Source organism: Salvelinus alpinus, chromosome 7 (genome assembly GCF_045679555.1).
Source record: "Salvelinus alpinus chromosome 7, SLU_Salpinus.1, whole genome shotgun sequence".
In the NCBI taxonomy this organism is placed as follows: Eukaryota; Metazoa; Chordata; class Actinopteri; order Salmoniformes; family Salmonidae; genus Salvelinus; species Salvelinus alpinus.
The window spans coordinates 63,183,037-63,206,498 of NC_092092.1; the positions used below are offsets into that span (position 1 = coordinate 63,183,037).

At 39.4% G+C, this 23,462-nt stretch overlaps 1 protein-coding gene across 1 annotated transcript in view; it reads left to right on the forward strand.

Moving 5' to 3' along the window:
* LOC139581456 (collagen alpha-1(XXIII) chain-like) overlaps positions 1-23,462 on the forward strand; it is a 255,802-nt gene that overhangs the window by 159,475 nt on the left and 72,865 nt on the right. Inside the window, exon 4 of the mRNA XM_071411243.1 lies at positions 4,385-4,392. Coding sequence (XP_071267344.1) covers positions 4,385-4,392 — 8 coding nt within the window. The remainder of the gene's footprint in view (positions 1-4,384; positions 4,393-23,462) is intronic.

A 23,462-nucleotide genomic window follows, 5' to 3' on the forward strand; every position in this document is an offset into this window, starting at 1 on the left:
ACAGCATGGCCTGACTCTAGCTGTGAACAGAATGGCCTGACTCTAGCTGTCTACAGCATGGTCTGACTCTAGCTGTCTACAGCATGGTCTGACTCTAGCTGTAAACAGAATGGCCTGACTCTAGCTGTCTACAGCATGGTCTGACTCTAGCTGTCTACAGCATGGCCTGACTCTAGCTGTCTACAGCATGGCCTGACTCTAGCTGTGAACAGAATGGCCTGACTCTAGCTGTCTACAGCATGGCCTGACTCTAGCTGTAAACAGAATGGCCTGACTCTAGCTGTCTACAGCATGGTCTGACTCTAGCTGTCTACAGCATGGCCTGACTCTAGCTGTCTACAGCATGGCCTGACTCTAGCTGTAAACAGAATGGCCTGACTCTAGCTGTCTACAGCATGGCCTGACTCTAGCTGTCAGCAGCATGGTCTGACTCTAGCTGTCTACAGCATGGACTGACTCTAACTGTCTGCAGCATGGCCTGACTCTAGCTGTTGACAGCATGGTCTGACTCTAGCTGTCTACAGCATGGCCTGACTCTAGCTGTCTGCAGCAAGGCCTGACTCTAGCTGTCTACAGCATGGCCTGACTCTAGCTGTGAACAGAATGGCCTGACTCTAGCTGTCTACAGCATGGCCTGACTCTAGCTGTAAACAGAATGGCCTGACTCTAGCTGTCTACAGCATGGTCTGACTCTAGCTGTCTACAGCATGGCCTGACTCTAGCTGTCTACAGCATGGCCTGACTAGCTGTAAACAGAATGGCCTGACTCTAGCTGTCTACAGCATGGCCTGACTCTAGCTGTCAGCAGCATGGTCTGACTCTAGCTGTCTACAGCATGGACTGACTCTAACTGTCTGCAGCATGGCCTGACTCTAGCTGTTGACAGCATGGTCTGACTCTAGCTGTCTACAGCATGGCCTGACTCTAGCTGTCTGCAGCAAGGCCTGACTCTAGCTGTTGACAGCATGGCCTGACTCTAGCTGTCTACAGCATGGCCTGACTCTAGCTGTCTGCAGCATGGCCTGACTCTAGCTGTCTGCACCATGGCCTGTCTCTAGCTGTCTACAGCATATGGGCAGGCTTGTGGCCACTGACTGGTGTGCTTGTTTACCTGGTGTCTTCAGGACGTTGTTGTCCTAGTGTCAACAGGAGGTTGTTGCCCTAGTGTCAACAGGAGGTTGTTGCCCTAGTGCCAACAGGCGGTTGTTGTCCTAGTGTCTACAGGATGTTGTTGTCCTCGTGTCTCCAGGATGTTGTTGTCCTCGTGTCTTCAGGATGTTGTTGTCCTCGTGTCTTCAGGATGTTGTTGTCCTCGTGTCTTCAGGATGTTGTTGTCCTCGTGTCTTCAGGATGTTGTTGTCCTCGTGTCTTCAGGATGTTGTTGTCCTCGTGTCTTCAGGATGTTGTTGTCCTCGTGTCTTCAGGATGTTGTTGTCCTCGTGTCTTCAGGATGTTGTTGTCCTCGTGTCTTCAGGAGGTTGTTGTCCTAGGGTCAACAGGAGGTTGTTGTCCTAGGGTCAACAGGAGGTTGTTGTCCTGGTGTCAACAGGAGGTCCTTGTCCTAGTGTCAACAGGAGGTTGTTGTCCTAGCGTCAACAGGAGGTTGTTGTCCTAGGGTCAACAGGAGGTTGTTGTCCAAGTGTCCACATGAGATTGTTGTCCTAGTGTCTACAGGAGGTTGTTGCCCTAGTTTCAACAGGAGGTTGTTGTCCTGGTGTCAACAGGAGGTCCTTGTCCTAGTGTCAACAGGATGTTGTTGTCCTAGTGTCTACAGGAGGTCCTTGTCCTAGTGTCAACAGGAGGTTGTTGCCCTAGTGTCAACAGGAGGTTGTTGTCTTAGTGTCAACAGGAGGTCCTTGTCCTAGTGTCAACAGGAGGTTGTTGCCCTAGTGTCTACAGGAGGTTGTTGCCCTAGTGTCTACAGGAGGGTGTTGTCCTCGTGTCTACAGGATGTTGTTGCCCTAGTGTCTACAGGAGGTTGTTGTCCTAGTGTCTACAGGAGGTCCTTGCCCTAGTGTCAACAGGAGGTTGTTGCCCTAGTGTCTACAGGAGGTTGTTGCCCTAGTTTCAACAGGAGGTCCTTGTCCTGGTGTCAACAGGAGGTCCTTGTCCTAGTGTCAACAGGAGGTTGTTGTCCTAGTGTCAACAGGAGGTTGTTGTCCTAGTGTCTACAGGAGGTCCTTGTCCTAGTGTCAACAGGAGGTTGTTGCCCTAGTGTCAACAGGAGGTTGTTGTCCTAGTGTCAACAGGAGGTCCTTGTCCTAGTGTCAACAGGAGGTTGTTGTCCAAGTGTCTAGACACTCATAAACACTCATAAACCAAATTGACTTTCATGCCTCATAAACTACAAAACCTTTCTGATCTCATGTCTCCCTTTCTCAATTCAATTCAAATCGCTTTATTCGCTTGGAAAGTTTTACCACATACATTGCCAAAGCAAACATGTAACATACCAAATCACTGATGACGCAGATAGATAATTAGATAATTTATATATAATGTATCAATAGATAATTTATAGATAATGTATCAATAGATAATTTATAGATAATGCATCAATAGATAATTTATAGATAATGTATCAATAGATAATTTATAGATAATGTATCAATAGATAATTTATAGATAATGTATCAATATATAATTTACAGATAATGTATCAATAGATCATTTATAGATAATGTATCAATAGATAATTTACAGATAATGTATCAATATATCATTTATGGATAATGTATCAACAGATCATTTATAGATAATGTATCAATAGATCATTTACAGATAATGTATCAATAGATCATTTATGGATAATGTATCAATAGATCATTTATAGATAATGTCTTCCTCTCCTCATCTCTTAACTCTATCTCACGCCCCTTCACCACTCTCTCTCTCTCCTACGCTCTCCCTCTCCCTCTCACTTCTACCCTCTCCTCTTATCTCTCTGTCTCGTCTATACCGCCACTTCTCTACCACTCCACCTCCCCCTTCATCTCCTCCTCTCCGCCCTTCTTTCACCTCTCCATCAGCTCAGATCTCTACACAGATTCTGATAATGTTCACTTGTTTGGTTGTGTGTGTTCATACAGCAATAACCAATACCACCCTCACTTCTCCACAAGTGTCTTTTTCCACTTTTTCCACTAGTGTTTCCCAAACTCAGTCCTCGGCACCCCAAGTGGTGCACATTTTGGTTTATGCCCCAAACCTACACAGCTGATTCAAATAATGAAACTCATCATCAAGTTTTGATGATTTGAATCAGCTGTGTTGTGCTAGGATGGAGTTTTGGAAATGCTGGCCAGACCCATTGTGATGTCTATTACTGCATCCATTGTTGATTGGTTGATTGTTGTTGTAGTTGTATTACTGGCATGTTGTTCTTGTCTTTGTTGGGGCCCCACCCTGCATGAAAGCGTGCCATTGGTTGTTATTATAGAGACATCAGAAAGAACCTTTCCATGATTGGTTAGATTCCAATAAACAACATTAGTCACAAACCAAAGGCTGGATGTAATCTTAATGATCAACTGATCCTCTGTGTTTCATCTACATCAGTTTAATCAGGACAGTTGGTTTTAGACTGGACTGGTGAGTCCTCCAACAGTCCATGTTATGAGTTAAGAGATATGAGAGAGGGAGGGAGGGAGAGAGAGAGAGAGAAAGGGAGCGAGAAAGAGAGAGAACTTATCTCTGAACAAGAACATTTCTCCTGATTATGGACAGTCAGGACAACAATATAAGGAACACTAAGATGACAGAATGTATCTTCGCTGTGGAACAACACTCTCTGAAGTTCTAGAGTTTTCTAGAGCTTTGAGAGGATATCCCAGGCCCAGCCAGCTTCAAAACAGTCTGGTACCTATCTGTGACGTAGTGTCCTTAAACTTCATCCTTTCCCTTTCTAGTTCCTCTCCATTTGAATATTTCTCTGTAAAACACTGAATGATTTTTCAGCCTAATGCAAAACACTGGCCATAGCCAATAAGTCAACTCAGCATGTGTCTGTTTGTCATAATGGTCCTACCACCGCTCTATTGGCAATAACCTTAATGAGATATTTATATCAGAAATGTTATCCCCATTCTAAAAGACCACAGTACATACAGTACATTTTTCTTGTTGTGTGCAACTTTCTGAATACAATACTAGGATTCATTGATTCCTGTACAAAATGTTGAATGTATTAGACTGGCACTAATTGTTTCTCTCTCTCTCTCTCTCTCTCTCTCTCTCTCTCTCTCTCTCTCTCTCTCTCTCTCTCTCTCTCTCTCTCTCTCTCTCTCTCTCTCTCTCTCTCTCTCTCTCTCTCTCTCTCTCTCTCTCTCTCTCTCTCTCTCTCTCTCTCTCTCTCTCTCTTTGTTTGTTTGTTTTTGTATTGCAGGAGCTCCAGTAAGTACTTTGGTCATCTCATCCAGGAAGTATCACACACAGTGACCACCTGGGGGAGTGTGTGCGTGTGTGCGCGCAGTGTGTGTTGAGTATTCTGTGGAGAGCGTTAGGGAGTAGTGCAGTGTAGTGACTGGTGAGTTACCCTCCTCTACAGAGCTATAATTCCAACACAGGGATGAGTTACTCTCCTCTACGGAACTATAATTCCAACACAGGGATGAGTTACTCTCCTCTATGGAGCTATAACTCCAACACAGGGATGAGTTACTCTCCTCTACGGAGCTATAACTCCAACACAGGGATGAGTTACTCTCCTCTACGGAGCTATAAGTCCAACACAGGAATGAGTTACTCTCCTCTATGGAGCTAAACTCCAACACAGGGATGAGCAGGGATGAGTTACTCTCCTCTATGGAGCTATAATTCCAACACAGAGATGAGGTACTCTCCTCTACGGAGCTATAATTCCAACACAGGGATGAGTTACTCTCCTCTATGGAGCTATAATTCCAACACAGGGATGAGCAGGGATGAGTTACTCTCCTCTACGGAGCTATAATACCAACACAGAGAGAAGGAACATGGATAGAGCAGACTGCTGCTGTGTCCAAACTCTGTTCCTGTTCCTGGGAGCTGAGAGCCGGGATATCACACAGCTGCCACTGAATCAAAAAATGTCACTCAACAGTTGAAATGTAGTGATGTTGGTCATGTTCTAACCAGTATAATGTAGTGATGTTGGTCATGTTCTAACCAGTATAATGTGGTGATGTTGGTCATGTTCTAACCAGTGTAATGTAATGATGTTGGTCATGTTCTAACCAGTATAATGTAGTGATGTTGGTCATGTTCTAACCAGTATAATGTAGTGATGTTGGTCATGTTCTAACCAGTATAATGTAGTGATGTTGGTCATGTTCTAACCAGTGTAATGTAGTGATGTTGGTCATGTTCTAACTGTGTAATGTAATGATGTTGGCCATGTTTTAACCAGTGTAATGTGGTGATGTTGGTCATGTTCTAACCAGTGTAATGTAGTGATGTTGGTCATGTTCTAACTGTGTAATGTAGTGATGTTGGTCATGTTCTAACCAGTGTAATGTGGTGATGTTGGTCATGTTCTAACCAGTGTAATGTGGTGATGTTGGTCATGTTCTAACTGTGTAATGTAGTGATGTTGGTCATGTTCTAACCAGTGTAATGTAATGATGTTGGTCATGTTCTAACCAGTGTAATGTAATGATGTTGGTCATGTTCTAACCAGTGTAATGTGGTGATGTTGGTCATGTTTTAACTGTGTAATGTAATGATGTTGGCCATGTTTTAACCAATGTAATGTGGTGATGTTGGTCATGTTCTAACTGTTTAATGTAGTGATGTTGGTCATGTTCTAACCAGTGTAATGTAGTGATGTTGGTCATGTTCTAACTGTGTAATGTGGTGATGTTGGTCATGTTCTAACCAGTGTAATGTAGTGATGTTGGTCATGTTCTAACTGTGTAATGTGGTGATGTTGGTCATGTTCTAACTGTGTAATGTAATGATGTTGGTCATGTTCTAACCAGTGTAATGTAGTGATGTTGGTCATGTTCTAACTGTGTAATGTAGTGATGTTGGTCATGTTCTAACCAGTGTAATGTGGTGATGTTGGTCATGTTCTAACCAGTGTAATGTAGTGATGTTGGTCATGTTCTAACTGTGTAATGTGGTGATGTTGGTCATGTTCTAACTGTGTAATGTGGTGATGTTGGTCATGTTCTAACTGTGTAATGTAGTGATGTTGGTCATGTTTTAACCAGTGTAATGTAGTGATGTTGGTCATGTTCTAACCAGTGTAATGTAATGATGTTGGTCATGTTCTAACCAGTGTAATGTAGTGATGTTGGTCATGTTCTAACCAGTGTAATGTAATGATGTTGGTCATGTTCTAACCAGTGTAATGTAGTGATGTTGGCCATGTTCTAACCAGTGTAATGTAATGATGTTGGTCATGTTCTAACTGTGTAATGTAATGATGTTGGTCATGTTCTAACCAGTGTAATGTAGTGATGTTGGTCATGTTCTAACCAGTGTAATGTAATGATGTTGGTCATGTTCTAACCAGTGTAATGTAGTGATGTTGGTCATGTTCTAACCAGTGTAATGTAATGATGTTGGTCATGTTCTAACCAGTGTAATGTAGTGATGTTGGTCATGTTCTAACCAGTGTAATGTAATGATGTTGGTCATGTTCTAACCAGTGTAATGTAGTGATGTTGGCCATGTTCTAACCAGTGTAATGTAATGATGTTGGTCATGTTCTAACTGTGTAATGTAATGATGTTGGTCATGTTCTAACCAGTGTAATGTAGTGATGTTGGTCATGTTCTAACCAGTGTAATGTAATGATGTTGGTCATGTTCTAACCAGTGTAATGTAGTGATGTTGGTCATGTTCTAACCAGTGTAATGTGGTGATGTTGGTCATGTTCTAACCAGTGTAATGTAGTGATGTTGGTCATGTTCTAACCAGTGTAATGTAATGATGTTGGTCATGTTCTAACTGTGTAATGTAATGATGTTGGTCATGTTCTAACCAGTGTAATGTAGTGATGTTGGTCATGTTCTAACCAGTGTAATGTGGTGATGTTGGTCATGTTTTAACCAGTGTAATGTGGTGATGTTGGTCATGTTCTAACCAGTGTAATGTAGTGATGTTGGTCATGTTCTAACTGTGTAATGTAGTGATGTTGGTCATGTTCTAACCAGTGTAATGTAATGATGTTGGTCATGTTCTAACCAGTGTAATGTAATGATGTTGGTCATGTTCTAACTGTGTAATGTAGTTATGTTGGTCATGTTCTAACTGTGTAATGTAGTGATGTTGGTCATGTTTTAACCAGTGTAATGTGGTGATGTTGGTCATGTACTAACCAGTGTAATGTAGTGATGTTGGTCATGTTCTAACCAGTGTAATGTGGTGATGTTGGTCATGTTCTAACCAGTGTAATGTAGTGTTGTTGGTCATGTTCTAACTGTGTAATGTAGTGATGTTGGTCATGTTCTAACCAGTGTAATGTAGTGATGTTGTTCATGTTCTAACCAGTGTAATGTGGTGATGTTGGTCATGTTCTAACCAGTGTAATGTGGTGATGTTGGTCATGTTCTAACCAGTGTAATGTAATGATGTTGGTCATGTTCTAAACAGTGTAATGTAGTGATGTTGGTCATGTTCTAACCAGTGTAATGTAGTGATGTTGGTCATGTTCTAACCAGTGTAATGTGGTGATGTTGGTCATGTTCTAACCAGTGTAATGTGGTGATGTTGGTCATGTTCTAACCAGTGTAATGTAATGATGTTGGTCATGTTCTAACTGTGTAATGTGGTGATGTTGGTCATGTTCTAACCAGTGTAATGTAATGATGTTGGTCATGTTCTAACTGTGTAATGTAGTGATGTTGGTCATGTTCTAACCAGTGTAATGTAATGATGTTGGTCATGTTCTAACTGTGTAATGTAATGATGTTGGTCATGTTCTAACCAGTGTAATGTAGTGATGTTGGTCATGTTCTAACCAGTGTAATGTGGTGATGTTGGTCATGTTCTAACCAGTGTAATGTGGTGATGTTGGTCATGTTCTAACCAGTTTAATGTGGTGATGTTGGTCATGTTCTAACCAGTGTAATGTGGTGATGTTGGTCATGTTCTAACCAGTGTAATGTAGTGATGTTGGTCATGTTCTAACCAGTGTAATGTGGTGATGTTGGTCATGTTCTAACCAGTGTAATGTAATGATGTTGGTCATGTTCTAACCAGTTTAATGTGGTGATGTTGGTCATGTTCTAACCAGTGTAATGTGGTGATGTTGGTCATGTTCTAACCAGTGTAATGTAATGATGTTGGTCATGTTCTAACTGTGTAATGTAGTGATGTTGGTCATGTTCTAACCAGTGTAATGTAATGATGTTGGTCATGTTCTAACTGTGTAATGTAATGATGTTGGTCATGTTCTAACCAGTGTAATGTAGTGATGTTGGTCATGTTCTAACCAGTGTAATGTGGTGATGTTGGTCATGTTCTAACCAGTGTAATGTGGTGATGTTGGTCATGTTCTAACCAGTTTAATGTGGTGATGTTGGTCATGTTCTAACCAGTGTAATGTGGTGATGTTGGTCATGTTCTAACCAGTGTAATGTAGTGATGTTGGTCATGTTCTAACCAGTGTAATGTGGTGATGTTGGTCATGTTCTAACCAGTGTAATGTAATGATGTTGGTCATGTTCTAACCAGTTTAATGTGGTGATGTTGGTCATGTTCTAACCAGTGTAATGTGGTGATGTTGGTCATGTTCTAACCAGTTTAATGTGGTGTGGTTGGTCATGTTCTAACCAGTGTAATGTGGTGATGTTGGTCATGTTCTAACCAGTGTAATGTAGTGATGTTAGTCATGTTCTAACCAGTGTAATGTGGTGATGTTGGTCATGTTTTAACCAGTATAATGTGGTGATGTTGGTCATGTTCTAACCAGTGTAATGTAATGATGTTGGTCATGTTCTAACCAGTGTAATGTGGTGATGTTGGTCATGTTCTAACCAGTATAATGTGGTGATGTTGGTCATGTTCTAACCAGTGTAATGTAATGATGTTGGTCATGTTCTAACCAGTTTAATGTAGTGATGTTGGTAATGTTCTAACCAGTGTAATGTAATGATGTTGGTCATGTTCTAACCAGTGTAATGTGGTGATGTTGGTCATGTTCTAACCAGTGTAATGTAATGATGTTGGTCATGTTCTAACCAGTGTAATGTGGTGATGTTGGTCATGTTCTAACCAGTGTAATGTAGTGATGTTGGTCATGTTCTAACTGTGTAATGTAGTGATGTTGGTCATGTTCTAACCAGTGTAATGTGGTGATGTTGGTCATGTTCTAACCAGTTTAATGTAGTGATGTTGGTCATGTTCTAACCAGTGTAATGTAGTGATGTTGGTCATGTTCTAACTGTGTAATGTAATGATGTTGGTCATGTTCTAACCAGTGTAATGTAGTGATGTTGGTCATGTTCTAACCAGTGTAATGTGGTGATGTTGGTCATGTTCTAACCAGTGTAATGTGGTGATGTTGGTCATGTTCTAACCAGTGTAATGTAATGATGTTGGTCATGTTCTAAACAGTGTAATGTAGTGATGTTGGTCATGTTCTAACCAGTGTAATGTGGTGATGTTGGTCATGTTCTAACCAGTGTAATGTGGTGATGTTGGTCATGTTCTAACCAGTGTAATGTGGTGATGTTGGTCATGTTCTAACCAGTGTAATGTAATGATGTTGGTCATGTTCTAACCAGTTTAATGTGGCGATGTTGGTCATGTTCTAACCAGTGTAATGTGGTGATGTTGGTCATGTTCTAACCAGTGTAATGTAGTGATGTTGGTCATGTTCTAACCAGTGTAATGTGGTGATGTTGGTCATGTTCTAACCAGTGTAATGTAATGATGTTGGTCATGTTCTAACCAGTTTAATGTGGTGATGTTGGTCATGTTCTAACCAGTGTAATGTGGTGATGTTGGTCATGTTCTAACCAGTTTAATGTGGTGTGGTTGGTCATGTTCTAACCAGTGTAATGTGGTGATGTTGGTCATGTTCTAACCAGTGTAATGTAGTGATGTTAGTCATGTTCTAACCAGTGTAATGTGGTGATGTTGGTCATGTTTTAACCAGTATAATGTGGTGATGTTGTTCATGTTCTAACCAGTGTAATGTAATGATGTTGGTCATGTTCTAACCAGTGTAATGTGGTGATGTTGGTCATGTTCTAACCAGTATAATGTGGTGATGTTGGTCATGTTCTAACCAGTGTAATGTAATGATGTTGGTCATGTTCTAACCAGTTTAATGTAGTGATGTTGGTAATGTTCTAACCAGTGTAATGTAATGATGTTGGTCATGTTCTAACCAGTGTAATGTGGTGATGTTGGTCATGTTCTAACCAGTGTAATGTAATGATGTTGGTCATGTTCTAACCAGTGTAATGTGGTGATGTTGGTCATGTTCTAACCAGTGTAATGTAATGATGTTGGTCATGTTCTAACTGTGTAATGTAGTGATGTTGGTCATGTTCTAACCAGTGTAATGTGGTGATGTTGGTCATGTTCTAACCAGTTTAATGTAGTGATGTTGGTCATGTTCTAACCAGTGTAATGTAGTGATGTTGGTCATGTTCTAACCAGTATAATGTAATGATGTTGGTCATGTTCTAACCAGTGTAATGTGGTGATGTTGGTCATGTTCTAACTGTGTAATGTAGTGATGTTGGTCATGTTCTAACCAGTGTAATGTAATGATGTTGGTCATGTTCTAACCAGTGTAATGTGGTGATGTTGGTCATGTTCTAACCAGTGTAATGTAGTGATGTTGGTCATGTTTTAACCAGTGTAATGTAGTGATGTTGGTCATGTTCTAACCAGTATAATGTGGTGATGTTGGTCATGTTCTAACCAGTGTAATGTAATGATGTTGGTCATGTTCTAACCAGTGTAATGTGGTGATGTTGGTCATGTTCTAACCAGTATAATGTGGTGATGTTGGTCATGTTCTAACCAGTGTAATGTAATGATGTTGGTCATGTTCTAACCAGTGTAATGTGGTGATGTTGGTCATGTTCTAACCAGTGTAATGTAATGATGTTGGTCATGTTCTAACCAGTGTAATGTAGTGATGTTGGTCATGTTCTAACCAGTGTAATGTAGTGATGTTGGTCATGTTCTAACCTGTGTAATGTAGTGATGTTGGTCATGTTCTAACCAGTGTAATGTAATGATGTTGGTCATGTTCTAACTGGGTAATGTAGTGATGTTGGTCATGTTTTAACCAGTGTAATGTAGTGATGTTGGTCATGTTCTAACCAGTTTAATGTAGTGATGTTGGTCATGTTCTAACCAGTGTAATGTAGTGATGTTGGTCATGTTCTAACCAGTGTAATGTAGTGATGTTGGTCATGTTCTAACTGTGTAATGTAGTGATGTTGGTCATGTTCTAACCAGTGTAATGTAGTGATGTTGGTCATGTTCTAACCAGTTTAATGTGGTGATGTTGGTCATGTTCTAACCAGTGTAATGTAGTGATGTTGGTCATGTTCTAACCAGTGTAATGTAGTGATGTTGGTCATGTTCTAACCAGTTTAATGTGGTGATGTTGGTCATGTTCTAACCAGTGTAGTCTAGTGATGTTGGTCATGTTCTAACCAGTGTAGTCTAGTGATGTTGGTCATGTTCTAACCAGTTTAATGTGGTGATGTTGGTCATGTTCTAACCAGTGTAATGTGGTGATGTTGGTCATGTTCTAACCAGTGTAATGTAGTGATGTTGGTCATGTTCTAACCAGTGTAATGTGGTGATGTTGGTCATGTTCTAACCAGTGTAATGTAATGATGTTGGTCATGTTCTAACCAGTTTAATGTGGTGATGTTGGTCATGTTCTAACCAGTGTAATGTGGTGATGTTGGTCATGTTCTAACCAGTTTAATGTGGTGTGGTTGGTCATGTTCTAACCAGTGTAATGTGGTGATGTTGGTCATGTTCTAACCAGTGTAATGTAGTGATGTTAGTCATGTTCTAACCAGTGTAATGTGGTGATGTTGGTCATGTTTTAACCAGTATAATGTGGTGATGTTGGTTATGTTCTAACTGTGTAATGTAGTGATGTTGGTCATGTTCTAACCAGTGTAATGTAGTGATGTTGGTCATGTTTTAACCAGTATAATGTGGTGATGTTGGTCATGTTCTAACTGTGTAATGTAGTGATGTTGGTCATGTTCTAACCAGTGTAATGTGGTGATGTTGGTCATGTTCTAACCAGTGTAATGTGGTGATGTTGGTTATGTTCTAACTGTGTAATGTAGTGATGTTGGTCATGTTCTAACCAGTGTAATGTGGTGATGTTGGTCATGTTCTAACCAGTGTAATGTGGTGATGTTGGTCATGTTCTAACTGTGTAATGTAATGATGTTGGTCATGTTCTAACCAGTGTAATGTAATGATGTTGGTCATGTTCTAACCAGTGTAATGTGGTGATGTTGGTCATGTTTTAACTGTGTAATGTAATGATGTTGGCCATGTTTTAACCAATGTAATGTGGTGATGTTGGTCATGTTCTAACTGTTTAATGTAGTGATGTTGGTCATGTTCTAACCAGTGTAATGTAGTGATGTTGGTCATGTTCTAACTGTGTAATGTGGTGATGTTGGTCATGTTCTAACCAGTATAATGTAGTGATGTTGGTCATGTTCTAACTGTGTAATGTAGTGATGTTGGTCATGTTCTAACTGTGTAATGTAATGATGTTGGTCATGTTCTAACCAGTGTAATGTAGTGATGTTGGTCATGTTCTAACTGTGTAATGTAGTGATGTTGGTCATGTTCTAACCAGTGTAATGTGGTGATGTTGGTCATGTTCTAACCAGTGTAATGTAGTGATGTTGGTCATGTTCTAACTGTGTAATGTGGTGATGTTGGTCATGTTCTAACTGTGTAATGTGGTGATGTTGGTCATGTTCTAACTGTGTAATGTAGTGATGTTGGTCATGTTTTAACCAGTGTAATGTAGTGATGTTGGTCATGTTCTAACCAGTGTAATGTAATGATGTTGGTCATGTTCTAACCAGTGTAATGTAGTGATGTTGGTCATGTTCTAACCAGTGTAATGTAATGATGTTGGTCATGTTCTAACCAGTGTAATGTAGTGATGTTGGCCATGTTCTAACCAGTGTAATGTAATGATGTTGGTCATGTTCTAACTGTGTAATGTAATGATGTTGGTCATGTTCTAACCAGTGTAATGTAGTGATGTTGGTCATGTTCTAACCAGTGTAATGTAATGATGTTGGTCATGTTCTAACCAGTGTAATGTAGTGATGTTGGTCATGTTCTAACCAGTGTAATGTAGTGATGTTGGTCATGTTCTAACCAGTGTAATGTAGTGATGTTGGTCATGTTCTAACCAGTGTAATGTAATGATGTTGGTCATGTTCTAACCAGTGTAATGTAGTGATGTTGGCCATGTTCTAACCAGTGTAATGTAATGATGTTGGTCATATTCTAACTGTGTAATGTAATGATGTTGGTCATGTTCTAACCAGTGTAATGTAGTGATGTTGGTCATGTTCTAACCAGTGTAATGTAATGATGTTGGTCATGTTCTAACCAGTGTAATGTAGTGATGTTGGTCATGTTCTAACCAGTGTAATGTGGTGATGTTGGTCATGTTCTAACCAGTGTAATGTAGTGATGTTGGTCATGTTCTAACCAGTGTAATGTAATGATGTTGGTCATGTTCTAACTGTGTAATGTAATGATGTTGGTCATGTTCTAACCAGTGTAATGTAGTGATGTTGGTCATGTTCTAACCAGTGTAATGTGGTGATGTTGGTCATGTTTTAACCAGTGTAATGTGGTGATGTTGGTCATGTTCTAACCAGTGTAATGTAGTGATGTTGGTCATGTTCTAACTGTGTAATGTAGTGATGTTGGTCATGTTCTAACCAGTGTAATGTAATGATGTTGGTCATGTTCTAACCAGTGTAATGTAATGATGTTGGTCATGTTCTAACTGTGTAATGTAGTGATGTTGGTCATGTTCTAACTGTGTAATGTAGTGATGTTGGTCATGTTTTAACCAGTGTAATGTGGTGATGTTGGTCATGTACTAACCAGTGTAATGTAGTGATGTTGGTCATGTTCTAACCAGTGTAATGTGGTGATGTTGGTCATGTTCTAACCAGTGTAATGTGGTGATGTTGGTTATGTTCTAACTGTGTAATGTAGTGATGTTGGTCATGTTCTAACCAGTGTAATGTAGTGATGTTGTTCATGTTCTAACCAGTGTAATGTGGTGATGTTGGTCATGTTCTAACCAGTGTAATGTGGTGATGTTGGTCATGTTCTAACCAGTGTAATGTAATGATGTTGGTCATGTTCTAAACAGTGTAATGTAGTGATGTTGGTCATGTTCTAACCAGTGTAATGTAGTGATGTTGGTCATGTTCTAACCAGTGTAATGTGGTGATGTTGGTCATGTTCTAACCAGTGTAATGTGGTGATGTTGGTCATGTTCTAACCAGTGTAATGTAATGATGTTGGTCATGTTCTAACTGTGTAATGTGGTGATGTTGGTCATGTTCTAACCAGTGTAATGTAATGATGTTGGTCATGTTCTAACTGTGTAATGTAGTGATGTTGGTCATGTTCTAACCAGTGTAATGTAATGATGTTGGTCATGTTCTAACTGTGTAATGTAATGATGTTGGTCATGTTCTAACCAGTGTAATGTAGTGATGTTGGTCATGTTCTAACCAGTGTAATGTGGTGATGTTGGTCATGTTCTAACCAGTGTAATGTGGTGATGTTGGTCATGTTCTAACCAGTTTAATGTGGTGATGTTGGTCATGTTCTAACCAGTGTAATGTGGTGATGTTGGTCATGTTCTAACCAGTGTAATGTAGTGATGTTGGTCATGTTCTAACCAGTGTAATGTGGTGATGTTGGTCATGTTCTAACCAGTGTAATGTAATGATGTTGGTCATGTTCTAACCAGTTTAATGTGGTGATGTTGGTCATGTTCTAACCAGTGTAATGTGGTGATGTTGGTCATGTTCTAACCAGTTTAATGTGGTGTGGTTGGTCATGTTCTAACCAGTGTAATGTGGTGATGTTGGTCATGTTCTAACCAGTGTAATGTAGTGATGTTAGTCATGTTCTAACCAGTGTAATGTGGTGATGTTGGTCATGTTTTAACCAGTATAATGTGGTGATGTTGGTCATGTTCTAACCAGTGTAATGTAATGATGTTGGTCATGTTCTAACCAGTGTAATGTGGTGATGTTGGTCATGTTCTAACCAGTATAATGTGGTGATGTTGGTCATGTTCTAACCAGTGTAATGTAATGATGTTGGTCATGTTCTAACCAGTTTAATGTAGTGATGTTGGTAATGTTCTAACCAGTGTAATGTAATGATGTTGGTCATGTTCTAACCAGTGTAATGTGGTGATGTTGGTCATGTTCTAACCAGTGTAATGTAATGATGTTGGTCATGTTCTAACCAGTGTAATGTGGTGATGTTGGTCATGTTCTAACCAGTGTAATGTAGTGATGTTGGTCATGTTCTAACTGTGTAATGTAGTGATGTTGGTCATGTTCTAACCAGTGTAATGTGGTGATGTTGGTCATGTTCTAACCAGTGTAATGTGGTGATGTTGGTCATGTTCTAACCAGTTTAATGTGGTGATGTTGGTCATGTTCTAACCAGTGTAATGTGGTGATGTTGGTCATGTTCTAACCAGTGTAATGTAGTGATGTTGGTCATGTTCTAACCAGTGTAATGTGGTGATGTTGGTCATGTTCTAACCAGTGTAATGTAATGATGTTGGTCATGTTCTAACCAGTTTAATGTGGTGATGTTGGTCATGTTCTAACCAGTGTAATGTGGTGATGTTGGTCATGTTCTAACCAGTTTAATGTGGTGTGGTTGGTCATGTTCTAACCAGTGTAATGTGGTGATGTTGGTCATGTTCTAACCAGTGTAATGTAGTGATGTTAGTCATGTTCTAACCAGTGTAATGTGGTGATGTTGGTCATGTTTTAACCAGTATAATGTGGTGATGTTGGTCATGTTCTAACCAGTGTAATGTAATGATGTTGGTCATGTTCTAACCAGTGTAATGTGGTGATGTTGGTCATGTTCTAACCAGTATAATGTGGTGATGTTGGTCATGTTCTAACCAGTGTAATGTAATGATGTTGGTCATGTTCTAACCAGTTTAATGTAGTGATGTTGGTAATGTTCTAACCAGTGTAATGTAATGATGTTGGTCATGTTCTAACCAGTGTAATGTGGTGATGTTGGTCATGTTCTAACCAGTGTAATGTAATGCTGTTGGTCATGTTCTAACCAGTGTAATGTGGTGATGTTGGTCATGTTCTAACCAGTGTAATGTAGTGATGTTGGTCATGTTCTAACTGTGTAATGTAGTGATGTTGGTCATGTTCTAACCAGTGTAATGTGGTGATGTTGGTCATGTTCTAACCAGTTTAATGTAGTGATGTTGGTCATGTTCTAACCAGTGTAATGTAGTGATGTTGGTCATGTTCTAACTGTGTAATGTAATGATGTTGGTCATGTTCTAACCAGTGTAATGTGGTGATGTTGGTCATGTTCTAACCAGTGTAATGTGGTGATGTTGGTCATGTTCTAACCAGTGTAATGTAATGATGTTGGTCATGTTCTAAACAGTGTAATGTAGTGATGTTGGTCATGTTCTAACCAGTGTAATGTGGTGATGTTGGTCATGTTCTAACCAGTGTAATGTGGTGATGTTGGTCATGTTCTAACCAGTGTAATGTGGTGATGTTGGTCATGTTCTAACCAGTGTAATGTAATGATGTTGGTCATGTTCTAACCAGTTTAATGTGGTGATGTTGGTCATGTTCTAACCAGTGTAATGTGGTGATGTTGGTCATGTTCTAACCAGTGTAATGTAGTGATGTTGGTCATGTTCTAACCAGTGTAATGTGGTGATGTTGGTCATGTTCTAACCAGTGTAATGTAATGATGTTGGTCATGTTCTAACCAGTTTAATGTGGTGATGTTGGTCATGTTCTAACCAGTGTAATGTGGTGATGTTGGTCATGTTCTAACCAGTTTAATGTGGTGTGGTTGGTCATGTTCTAACCAGTGTAATGTGGTGATGTTGGTCATGTTCTAACCAGTGTAATGTAGTGATGTTAGTCATGTTCTAACCAGTGTAATGTGGTGATGTTGGTCATGTTTTAACCAGTATAATGTGGTGATGTTGGTCATGTTCTAACCAGTGTAATGTAATGATGTTGGTCATGTTCTAACCAGTGTAATGTGGTGATGTTGGTCATGTTCTAACCAGTATAATGTGGTGATGTTGGTCATGTTCTAACCAGTGTAATGTAATGATGTTGGTCATGTTCTAACCAGTTTAATGTAGTGATGTTGGTAATGTTCTAACCAGTGTAATGTAATGATGTTGGTCATGTTCTAACCAGTGTAATGTGGTGATGTTGGTCATGTTCTAACCAGTGTAATGTAATGATGTTGGTCATGTTCTAACCAGTGTAATGTGGTGATGTTGGTCATGTTCTAACCAGTGTAATGTAGTGATGTTGGTCATGTTCTAACTGTGTAATGTAGTGATGTTGGTCATGTTCTAACCAGTGTAATGTGGTGATGTTGGTCATGTTCTAACCAGTTTAATGTAGTGATGTTGGTCATGTTCTAACCAGTGTAATGTAGTGATGTTGGTCATGTTCTAACCAGTATAATGTAATGATGTTGGTCATGTTCTAACCAGTGTAATGTGGTGATGTTGGTCATGTTCTAACTGTGTAATGTAGTGATGTTGGTCATGTTCTAACCAGTGTAATGTAATGATGTTGGTCATGTTCTAACCAGTGTAATGTGGTGATGTTGGTCATGTTGTAACCAGTGTAATGTAGTGATGTTGGTCATGTTTTAACCAGTGTAATGTAGTGATGTTGGTCATGTTCTAACCAGTATAATGTGGTGATGTTGGTCATGTTCTAACCAGTGTAATGTAATGATGTTGGTCATGTTCTAACCAGTGTAATGTGGTGATGTTGGTCATGTTCTAACCAGTATAATGTGGTGATGTTGGTCATGTTCTAACCAGTGTAATGTAATGATGTTGGTCATGTTCTAACCAGTGTAATGTGGTGATGTTGGTCATGTTCTAACCAGTGTAATGTAATGATGTTGGTCATGTTCTAACCAGTGTAATGTAGTGATGTTGGTCATGTTCTAACCAGTGTAATGTAGTGATGTTGGTCATGTTCTAACATGTGTAATGTAGTGATGTTGGTCATGTTCTAACCAGTGTAATGTAATGATGTTGGTCATGTTCTAACTGGGTAATGTAGTGATGTTGGTCATGTTTTAACCAGTGTAATGTAGTGATGTTGGTCATGTTCTAACCAGTTTAATGTAGTGATGTTGGTCATGTTCTAACCAGTGTAATGTAGTGATGTTGGTCATGTTCTAACCAGTGTAATGTAGTGATGTTGGTCATGTTCTAACTGTGTAATGTAGTGATGTTGGTCATGTTCTAACCAGTGTAATGTAGTGATGTTGGTCATGTTCTAACCAGTTTAATGTGGTGATGTTGGTCATGTTCTAACCAGTGTAATGTAGTGATGTTGGTCATGTTCTAACCAGTGTAATGTAGTGATGTTGGTCATGTTCTAACCAGTTTAATGTGGTGATGTTGGTCATGTTCTAACCAGTGTAGTCTAGTGATGTTGGTCATGTTCTAACCAGTGTAGTCTAGTGATGTTGGTCATGTTCTAACCAGTTTAATGTGGTGATGTTGGTCATGTTCTAACCAGTGTAATGTGGTGATGTTGGTCATGTTCTAACCAGTGTAATGTAGTGATGTTGGTCATGTTCTAACCAGTGTAATGTGGTGATGTTGGTCATGTTCTAACCAGTGTAATGTAATGATGTTGGTCATGTTCTAACCAGTTTAATGTGGTGATGTTGGTCATGTTCTAACCAGTGTAATGTGATGATGTTGGTCATGTTCTAACCAGTTTAATGTGGTGTGGTTGGTCATGTTCTAACCAGTGTAATGTGGTGATGTTGGTCATGTTCTAACCAGTGTAATGTAGTGATGTTAGTCATGTTCTAACCAGTGTAATGTGGTGATGTTGGTCATGTTTTAACCAGTATAATGTGGTGATGTTGGTTATGTTCTAACTGTGTAATGTAGTGATGTTGGTCATGTTCTAACCAGTGTAATGTAGTGATGTTGGTCATGTTCTAACCAGTTTAATGTAGTGATGTTGGTCATGTTCTAACCAGTGTAATGTAATGATGTTGGTCATGTTCTAACTGTGTAATGTAGTGATGTTGGTCATGTTCTAACCAGTGTAATGTAATGATGTTGGTCATGTTCTAACTGTGTAATGTAGTGATGTTGGTCATGTTCTAACCAGTGTAATGTGGTGATGTTGGTCATGTTCTAACCAGTGTAATGTAATGATGTTGGTCATGTTCTAACCAGTGTAATGTGGTGATGTTGGTCATGTTCTAACCAGTATAATGTGGTGATGTTGGTCATGTTCTAACCAGTGTAATGTAATGATGTTGGTCATGTTCTAACCAGTGTAATGTGGTGATGTTGGTCATGTTCTAACCAGTGTAATGTAATGATGTTGGTCATGTTCTAACCAGTGTAATGTAGTGATGTTGGCCATGTTCTAACCAGTGTAATGTAGTGATGTTGGTCATGTTCTAACCTGTGTAATGTAGTGATGTTGGTCATGTTCTAACCAGTGTAATGTAATGATGTTGGTCATGTTCTAACTGGGTAATGTAGTGATGTTGGTCATGTTTTAACCAGTGTAATGTAGTGATGTTGGTCATGTTCTAACCAGTTTAATGTAGTGATGTTGGTCATGTTCTAACCAGTGTAATGTAGTGATGTTGGTCATGTTCTAACCAGTGTAATGTAGTGATGTTGGTCATGTTCTAACTGTGTAATGTAGTGATGTTGGTCATGTTCTAACCAGTGTAATGTAGTGATGTTGGTCATGTTCTAACCAGTTTAATGTGGTGATGTTGGTCATGTTCTAACCAGTGTAATGTGGTGATGTTGGTCATGTTCTAACCAGTGTAATGTAATGATGTTGGTCATGTTCTAACCAGTGTAATGTGGTGATGTTGGTCATGTTCTAACCAGTATAATGTGGTGATGTTGGTCATGTTCTAACCAGTGTAATGTAATGATGTTGGTCATGTTCTAACCAGTGTAATGTGGTGATGTTGGTCATGTTCTAACCAGTGTAATGTAATGATGTTGGTCATGTTCTAACCAGTGTAATGTAGTGATGTTGGTCATGTTCTAACCAGTGTAATGTAGTGATGTTGGTCATGTTCTAACCTGTGTAATGTAGTGATGTTGGTCATGTTCTAACCAGTGTAATGTAATGATGTTGGTCATGTTCTAACTGGGTAATGTAGTGATGTTGGTCATGTTTTAACCAGTGTAATGTAGTGATGTTGGTCATGTTCTAACCAGTTTAATGTAGTGATGTTGGTCATGTTCTAACCAGTGTAATGTAGTGATGTTGGTCATGTTCTAACCAGTGTAATGTAGTGATGTTGGTCATGTTCTAACTGTGTAATGTAGTGATGTTGGTCATGTTCTAACCAGTGTAATGTAGTGATGTTGGTCATGTTCTAACCAGTTTAATGTGGTGATGTTGGTCATGTTCTAACCAGTGTAATGTAGTGATGTTGGTCATGTTCTAACCAGTGTAATGTAGTGATGTTGGTCATGTTCTAACCAGTTTAATGTGGTGATGTTGGTCATGTTCTAACCAGTGTAGTCTAGTGATGTTGGTCATGTTCTAACCAGTGTAGTCTAGTGATGTTGGTCATGTTCTAACCAGTTTAATGTGGTGATGTTGGTCATGTTCTAACCAGTGTAATGTGGTGATGTTGGTCATGTTCTAACCAGTGTAATGTAGTGATGTTGGTCATGTTCTAACCAGTGTAATGTGGTGATGTTGGTCATGTTCTAACCAGTGTAATGTGGTGATGTTGGTCATGTTCTAACCAGTTTAATGTGGTGTGGTTGGTCATGTTCTAACCAGTGTAATGTGGTGATGTTGGTCATGTTCTAACCAGTGTAATGTAGTGATGTTAGTCATGTTCTAACCAGTGTAATGTGGTGATGTTGGTCATGTTTTAACCATTATAATGTGGTGATGTTGGTCATGTTCTAACCAGTGTAATGTAATGATGTTGGTCATGTTCTAACCAGTGTAATGTGGTGATGTTGGTCATGTTCTAACCAGTATAATGTGGTGATGTTGGTCATGTTCTAACCAGTGTAATGTAATGATGTTGGTCATGTTCTAACCAGTTTAATGTAGTGATGTTGGTAATGTTCTAACCAGTGTAATGTAATGATGTTGGTCATGTTCTAACCAGTGTAATGTGGTGATGTTGGTCATGTTCTAACCAGTGTAATGTAATGATGTTGGTCATGTTCTAACCAGTGTAATGTGGTGATGTTGGTCATGTTCTAACCAGTGTAATGTAGTGATGTTGGTCATGTTCTAACTGTGTAATGTAGTGATGTTGGTCATGTTCTAACCAGTGTAATGTGGTGATGTTGGTCATGTTCTAACCAGTTTAATGTAGTGATGTTGGTCATGTTCTAACCAGTGTAATGTAGTGATGTTGGTCATGTTCTAACCAGTATAATGTAATGATGTTGGTCATGTTCTAACCAGTGTAATGTGGTGATGTTGGTCATGTTCTAACTGTGTAATGTAGTGATGTTGGTCATGTTCTAACCAGTGTAATGTAATGATGTTGGTCATGTTCTAACCAGTGTAATGTGGTGATGTTGGTCATGTTCTAACCAGTGTAATGTAGTGATGTTGGTCATGTTTTAACCAGTGTAATGTAGTGATGTTGGTCATGTTCTAACCAGTATAATGTGGTGATGTTGGTCATGTTCTAACCAGTGTAATGTAATGATGTTGGTCATGTTCTAACCAGTGTAATGTGGTGATGTTGGTCATGTTCTAACCAGTATAATGTGGTGATGTTGGTCATGTTCTAACCAGTGTAATGTAATGATGTTGGTCATGTTCTAACCAGTGTAATGTGGTGATGTTGGTCATGTTCTAACCAGTGTAATGTAATGATGTTGGTCATGTTCTAACCAGTGTAATGTAGTGATGTTGGTCATGTTCTAACCAGTGTAATGTAGTGATGTTGGTCATGTTCTAACCTGTGTAATGTAGTGATGTTGGTCATGTTCTAACCAGTGTAATGTAATGATGTTGGTCATGTTCTAACTGGGTAATGTAGTGATGTTGGTCATGTTTTAACCAGTGTAATGTAGTGATGTTGGTCATGTTCTAACCAGTTTAATGTAGTGATGTTGGTAATGTTCTAACCAGTGTAATGTAATGATGTTGGTAATGTTCTAACCAGTGTAATGTGGTGATGTTGGTCATGTTCTAACCAGTGTAATGTAATGATGTTGGTCATGTTCTAACCAGTGTAATGTGGTGATGTTGGTCATGTTCTAACCAGTGTAATGTAGTGATGTTGGTCATGTTCTAACTGTGTAATGTAGTGATGTTGGTCATGTTCTAACCAGTGTAATGTGGTGATGTTGGTCATGTTCTAACCAGTTTAATGTAGTGATGTTGGTCATGTTCTAACCAGTATAATGTAATGATGTTGGTCATGTTCTAACCAGTGTAATGTGGTGATGTTGGTCATGTTCTAACTGTGTAATGTAGTGATGTTGGTCATGTTCTAACCAGTGTAATGTAATGATGTTGGTCATGTTCTAACCAGTGTAATGTGGTGATGTTGGTCATGTTCTAACCAGTGTAATGTAGTGATGTTGGTCATGTTTTAACCAGTGTAATGTAGTGATGTTGGTCATGTTCTAACCAGTATAATGTGGTGATGTTGGTCATGTTCTAACCAGTGTAATGTAATGATGTTGGTCATGTTCTAACCAGTGTAATGTGGTGATGTTGGTCATGTTCTAACCAGTATAATGTGGTGATGTTGGTCATGTTCTAACCAGTGTAATGTAATGATGTTGGTCATGTTCTAACCAGTGTAATGTGGTGATGTTGGTCATGTTCTAACCAGTGTAATGTAATGATGTTGGTCATGTTCTAACCAGTGTAATGTAGTGATGTTGGTCATGTTCTAACCAGTGTAATGTAGTGATGTTGGTCATGTTCTAACCTGTGTAATGTAGTGATGTTGGTCATGTTCTAACCAGTGTAATGTAATGATGTTGGTCATGTTCTAACTGGGTAATGTAGTGATGTTGGTCATGTTTTAACCAGTGTAATGTAGTGATGTTGGTCATGTTCTAATCAGTTTAATGTAATGATGTTGGTCATGTTCTAACCAGTGTAATGTGGTGATGTTGGTCATGTTCTAACCAGTATAATGTGGTGATGTTGGTCATGTTCTAACCAGTGTAATGTAATGATGTTGGTCATGTT